Source organism: Crocuta crocuta, unplaced genomic scaffold, assembly GCF_008692635.1.
Source record: "Crocuta crocuta isolate KB4526 unplaced genomic scaffold, BGI_CrCroc_1.0 scaffold255, whole genome shotgun sequence".
Taxonomy (NCBI): Eukaryota; Metazoa; Chordata; class Mammalia; order Carnivora; family Hyaenidae; genus Crocuta; species Crocuta crocuta.
Genome location: NW_027530670.1, coordinates 1,317,198 through 1,323,793, shown reverse-complemented (window position 1 = coordinate 1,323,793; position 6,596 = coordinate 1,317,198). Strand labels below are relative to the sequence as shown.

The window sequence follows — 6,596 nt, the reverse complement described above, 5'->3', positions numbered from 1 at the left end:
CTAAAATTCCTGCTTTGGTACCTTTGTGGCTGCTGAAAGTTCCCTTCCTCAAGCCAAGTCACCTGGATCTAACATTGGTATTTTGGAAACACATTGTTGCTTTGTCGCCATTACCGTCTTGCTGTATCATCCAGTTTTATATGATAGACAGATATCATGCACATGCAGCTGCATTGGCAGTGTGTGAAAATGACCAGTTTGTGGTCCCACGGTGAGTTACCCGCAAGGCTGCGGAGGGCTGAGCACAGCAGACCTAGCCAGGGTTTACCACAAGCTCACACTCTTTAACTGCCACATTGTCCTGCTGTCATACATTGCTAGGCTCTGTCCTCCCCGAGGCATTAGTTCCATTTCCTGCTCAGCAGCTATTAATTTTTCTTTAACCGCAAAGTGTGTATAATAAGGCAAAGCCAGGGGCATCTGGGTGGCTCTGTTGGTTGAACGTCTGACTTTAGCTCAAGTCATGATCTCCTGGTTCATGGGTTAAAGCCCCATATTGGGCTCTACGCTGACAGCTTAGAGCCTGGAGCCTGCTTCTTCTTCTGTGTGTCTTTCTCTCTCTGCCCCTCCCCTGCTCGTGCTCTCCCTCTCTCTCTTTCTCACGAATAAATATTTTTTAATTAAAAAAAAAAAAAGGCAAAGCCAGCACCAAAGCTCATTTGAGGTAGGTTTATATTTCTGCTTTTTGCACTGTGTAGGGAAAAGACAGAAAACTCCAAACTGTACTTCAAAGTTATCCTGCAGTCCTAGTGTAGACTATAGGAGCAGAGGACGGTCCAGGATCAGGGGTTGGTAGCTCCTGGAACTACATGTACTAAAAGATTTCACAAGATTACACTATGGGAATTCTCCCTCCTCATTCTTTTGACTCTTTTTCCCTCCTGTCTCAGCAGTATATATCCAACCTAGCATGTTGCCTAGACCATAACAATGAATGAATGAATGAATGAATGAGTGGTGTGTGTGTGCGTGTGTGTGTGTGTGTGTGTGTGTGTACATGATTCAGAGCCCTGCTGACAGTTTGAAAAGACCCAACTCAATGACTTCCTACCTGGTCATTAGTCATTAGGTCAGGCAGAGAGAAGGAAAAGATCTAAGCAGATACATTGTGAGGAATGTATTAAACAACATGCAGTTAGTCACAGCTCTGGTCCACAACATCTCACTGGTAACATTTTGCCTTGAATTGAAGTGGCCGTTTAAACTCCAAAGCAGGGGGATGACAGACACTGACCTATTCCATTTTACAACCACTAGGTGGCACCTGTTCTAGAAATTACAAAATGGCTTGTTCACAACTTGGAGCTCTGGTCAGCCTTGCATGAGACAAAATGTCACGTGTTGCTGGGTGGGTAGGGGAACTTGCCAGGGCCAGTGCTGCCAGGGTAGGCTTGAGGAACCAGTGCCCCGGAGAGGCCTGGATTCATGACTCCAATGATGAGCTCACTGTATCTAAAATAGCAACTCCCTCTCACCACCTACTCATCCTCTACCATTTCACCCTTCTTTGTTTCCTTTAAACAGTTATCACACTTGACTTTGCTATTTATATTTGTTTATTTTCTATCTCTCTCCATTAGAATCTAAAGTCCACAAAAGCAAAGACTTTATTTTGCTCACTACAGTACCACCACCTCCTACAGTACGTAGTGCTTAGTAAGTGTGCAAGAAATATGTTGGATAAATGAATAAATGAGCAAACACATAACAAAGAATTATTAGTAACTCAGATCTGTAGTAGCATTCCCCTAGTGAGATACTCTGAAAACCAAATAATGCTAAGTTATTGTCATTGTTTGCAGTAGGTGAATTTGTGACCTTTTTATTCAGCTTTGAAAGCAGCCTGCCTGAGAAGTAGAATGGTTTCATTTTCTAAATCTATAAATCTATGTTGATCCTACTGTGTTTTCTGGAAAGTGATCCCTGCTGAGTAGTTAGGTCTTTGTGACCGTCTATCACATGAGCAGCCTTGCTGGGCCATCAGGCCCCTGAAGATGGTCTCCTGCAGGCTGATGAGGGAGAAGGAAGCAGGGAACCACAAATACTCAGGAAACCTAAGCTGGGTTCATAATCCCCTGGATAGAAGATATGACAGAAAGGAAGCCTCACCAAGGCTTCTTAGCTCCTATGGATGGGTCCATAGTGGCCACACCTAGGGCCTGGAATCTGAGGATGGCTTGCCAAGCAAGGAGGCCATAGATAACAAACCTCCCTGAACTTGGTGAAAAACTGCTTTACTCCTCATCTAATCCATCTGCCTCCCAAATACTGGCTGAGAGTGATAGGACTCATCCCACTGCGTGAAAGGAAGCAGAGATGCTGACGGCCCTAGGAAGAGGCATCCCTTCTGGACTGAGGAGAGACTGGAGGCTGGGCTTAGTGTGGGTGCACTTTCCCAGCACACTGGACCACCCACTATAGCAGCCAACAGCCCTGATGCTCTGCCCACAAAGATCTGCCTGAGGACAAGTGAGTCCTTGCTTTGTGCTGTGCGGCTGCAGTCTCTCCCAAATTACCACATGACAACTTTAACATCACCTGCAAACCTAAATCCAGTGAATGCCTATAGACAACACACTTAACAGCTCAGAGAATGATTCAGAGGAAGCAATTTTCCACAGTGAAGATAATCATCTGGTAGTGTGAGAAGGCAAACACTCTTTTATTAGCACTGGAAACTCAAGGGAAACGTTACTAAATCCACAAATGCAGTACTTGAGTAAATGGCTCAAGAACAATATCCACAGCTGGAAGGAAGGCCTTGTACAGATTCCACTTCCACTCAGGGTCCTCCCACAGAGCAAATGCTCTTGGAGGGCAGGGGAAACAGCTCTGACCTCTTCCTGTTTACTTAACAAGCAGTTCCTCCAAGTCTTGGTCCTGTGCCCATACAGGGAGTCCCAGAATTCAGAGCTCCCTGGTCTTCTTTATGTACACATTTTTCCCAGTGACCTCAACCTCATGTGTCGTGTCTTTATTCTGTGACATTAAAATTCATATTCCAGCACTGACCTCTCCTGAGTCTTCATAGAATCAATTGCCTATCTGAAGCCTGAGTGTGGATTCCTAAACAGGTACCTCATACTTGGTACGAGTGGCCCAAACTGAGCTCTTGGTCATTTCTCCTTTTCCAGTATCTTATTATTGCATAAGAAATCACCCCCAAACCTAGTGACCGGAAACAATAATAATCATTGATTTTGCTCATGAGTCTGCAGCTTTGGTATGGCTCAACAGGAACTGCTCTGTGAAGCACTAGCTAGGACAGCTTGACTTGCTGGGCCATCAGGCCCCTGAAGAATTCATTCCCACAATGACTCACTCACATAGTTTTACTCGCTGTCACCTGGGAGCTCAGCTGGACAATGGGTTGGGGTCCGTGGTTTCTCTCCGCATGGCTGCTCCATAGACTGCAGGGACTGAGTTCTCGCTGTGAGCAAAAGAAGTGGAAATTGCCAGTGTCTGAAGTCCTGGGCCCGGGAACTGGTAAAATGTTATTTCTGCTGAACTACATTGGGGAAGCAGTCCCAGAGCTCAAATTTAAGGGGAGGGGTAAAAGACCACCAACTTTCCATGGAAGGACCATCAAAGAATTTGTGGACATGCTGTAAAACCATCACATGTCCCAGACTCTCTCTTCCTATGGTCTCCTCCAGCTACCGGTTGCTCAGCTAACAGGAGGCCTCTTTGGCTGCTGCCTTTCCCTTCCTCTCCATCCAATTCGCATGCAAGTTCTGGACTCCGCCCCAGCCATGTCCAGAAACTATTCTTGCATCTCCACTTCGACAACCTGAACCCAGACAAACCTCCTCTGCTTAAACTCCTCTAAAAGCTTCACAACACATTCAGAATTAAATCCGAACCCCTCATTCTGGATTCCAAAGCTTGACGTGGTCTGGCCCCTGTCCAGTCCCCTGGCCTCACCTCATCCCACTTGCTTCCTCACTGGACTGTGAACCCCACACATCCTGGCTTCTGCCCGCCAGCCTTTGCACTTGGCTTCCCTCTCTCTGGAGAGCTCTTTGCCCTGACTGTTCCTGTCCCAAGACTGGGTCCTTCTGGCTGTTTTCAGTTTGAAATGTCATTGCCCCAGAAAGGCCATCCACAATCCATAATTCTAAAGCAGTGACACAGTCATGTGTCACATTAACCTACCATATAACACTTAATGCTAGCTGATACTTTTCATGGTGATTTGTTTGTTCATTGACTATCTCCCCCCTCTAAAATGTAAGTCCTGTGAGGGCAAGGACCCCGTCTACCTTGTCACTGGGCATCCCCAGGGCCTAGAACAGTGCCTGGCACAGAGCAGATGCTCAATAAATGTTGACTGATTTAGTAGGTAGCAACAGTGGCCTCAGGCAGCCAGCCTTCCACGGCATCTCTCAGGGTGGTTGATGGGGATAGACAGGAAGCTCAGGGGGGCCTCCGTCACTCATGCTTATTCCAGGAGCACAGCTCTGGTGCCTGGGCCTGCTCCTGGAGGGTGCCTCACAGAGACCAGGTTTATGCGGCCTCCTTCCAGCCCCCAGTGCACTTCCATCCCTAGCCTTCCTGTGACATCAGCAATACAGCATTGCACAGTCACAAGCACAGAGTTACTAACGTGCTTAGGACAGGACAGCACAGTTCAGCTCATCCCACCTCCACATGGGTCAGATCACTGACTCAGGTTATATTTGAATTTTCGTCTTATGATTAGACTCAGAAATGTAGATAACATTCTAGCATGGTAAACTCCATGCTTACAGTGATGATGGTTCTAAAAATATGAAGATATTCACATTTTTTTAAAAGAAATTTGGAAATGGGTATTTAGGATCCATGCAAATAAAGAAGAAAATTTTGACTAGGGTGTTTTTTTTAAATCAATGTTATGAGTAGGTTAAAAAAAAACGAGGGGAAAAGAAAGCTCACCAATAGGCTCTGTTTTCTTTAAAAATATTTGCTAACCATTTTTTAGTACTTTTGTGTACAGAGTTAGTTTGTTACTAAAGTAACAAAACACTATAGGTATGTGTAGTTCAGCCCGTTCATTAGGGAAATGGCAGCTTGTTTGATAGGATTCTTTTTTTATTCACTATAAAGAGATTTTGGCCTATGGATTTAAATTTTTACAAATTAAATAATGTTGAAAATTCTTCAGGATTCTGTGGTAGAAAATGTGAGGCCCCACTGTGCCAACCAAATGTGATTCTGCAGTACCTGGAGACGAGGATTTGTGCAGCTGCTCCTCGCAGTGGTGTGAAGACTAAGAGAATGAGCCCACCCTTAGTGGTGTCGCTCAAGTCCTCAGAGCTGTGGCAGTGCCTGACCTTGGAGAGTGGGCAAGGAAGGCAAACATGACCGTCTGGCTGCACAGTAGCCTACCTGGCCCTCAGACAGCTGTGGAGACAAGGCCAGTGGGAAGTAGCACCCTTGGCAGTAGTGACTCAGGGTCTGTGAAATCTCCTTTTCATAACAGTGAGATCTGCCAAGGAGATCACACCCGGTCTGAACTCGCCAGGCCCTAAGTCAGGGCCCAGGAGAGCACAGCCGAAGGTGCTAAAACTAGCACTGTTCATTTGCTGCAGAGAGGAAGCTGGCCACTAGGAAGGCTGTCCATAGATCCACATTATTATGCCTGTGGAACTGCTTAGTTCTTATCTTTTTATTTCTAATTCTTTCTGCTTTAAGTATTTTTTTTTTAATGATCCATGCTCAGAACCCATGGTCCGGGGATCAAACTCAGGTCACACAGGCTGGAAAAGGCTACACGGAAACAGAATCCTCCCAGGTCTCAGATGGGTGCATGGTGCCTGAAGGGCTCTCCCACCCTCCCTTCCTCCTTTCCTTCTCTGCCTGGTCACAGCATGGGTGCAGACGGCTCCCTTAGGGAGGGCTGGGCAGGAGGAAGCTGAAGTTTCAGATAAGGCAGCACTTTCTGTGGGCTCCTTTCCACCACGGCCTGCTTGAGGAGGAGTGAGAACTAGGAAGGAAATAGGTAGGACAGGTGAGTCTCACCTGAGCTGACTTAAGTCCAGCTCAGCCAGCCCTTGATGTCTCTGACACATTGCTCACATCAGTGAGAGGTGGTGGGACTCACTGCCATTCACAGCCCACGTCCACAATGCTGGGAAAGAAAAACCAAGTTCAATTTACCAAAATATCTGTATTATCTATAAAAATTGAACTCTAATGAGTCGATGCTACTGGAGGCAGCGATATCTGACCATGTTGGCTGCACAAAGTCCCGCCAGCCCACAGACAGAACATGGCACTGAGTGGCACGTGGGCCGGCTCATTTGTAAGGCCTCAAGAACCTGGACACTTTGGAACGTAGCAGTCGGATGAAGGATCTTGGAAACATCTCCCGGGATTCCTGGGCTGTGTACTTGAAATAGTTCTGGGGGTGGGCCAGGACATCAAACAGAGCCTTGATCAGCTTCTTATCCTAAAAAGAACATAAGTTTTGTTACTGGGCCAAAATACGTAAACATCCCAACATTTTGCCAATGGAACTATAATGCCCCAGTGTGGGCAGTAGGTTGATAAGCTGAGAAACACTTTGTGAAAATTGTTCTCTCTGATTTTTATCTCTTCTCCAGTTTTTATTT

At 46.2% G+C, this 6,596-nt stretch overlaps 1 protein-coding gene across 1 annotated transcript in view; it reads right to left on the bottom strand.

Annotated features, from left to right (window-relative positions):
• Window positions 1-5,846: 5,846 nt before the first annotated feature.
• Window positions 5,847-6,596, bottom strand: part of SCUBE2 (signal peptide, CUB domain and EGF like domain containing 2) — a 65,331-nt gene continuing 64,581 nt past the window's right edge. The window contains exon 23 of the mRNA XM_077769183.1: window positions 5,847-6,433. Coding sequence (XP_077625309.1) covers window positions 6,281-6,433 — 153 coding nt within the window. The 3' untranslated portion in view covers window positions 5,847-6,280. The remainder of the gene's footprint in view (window positions 6,434-6,596) is intronic.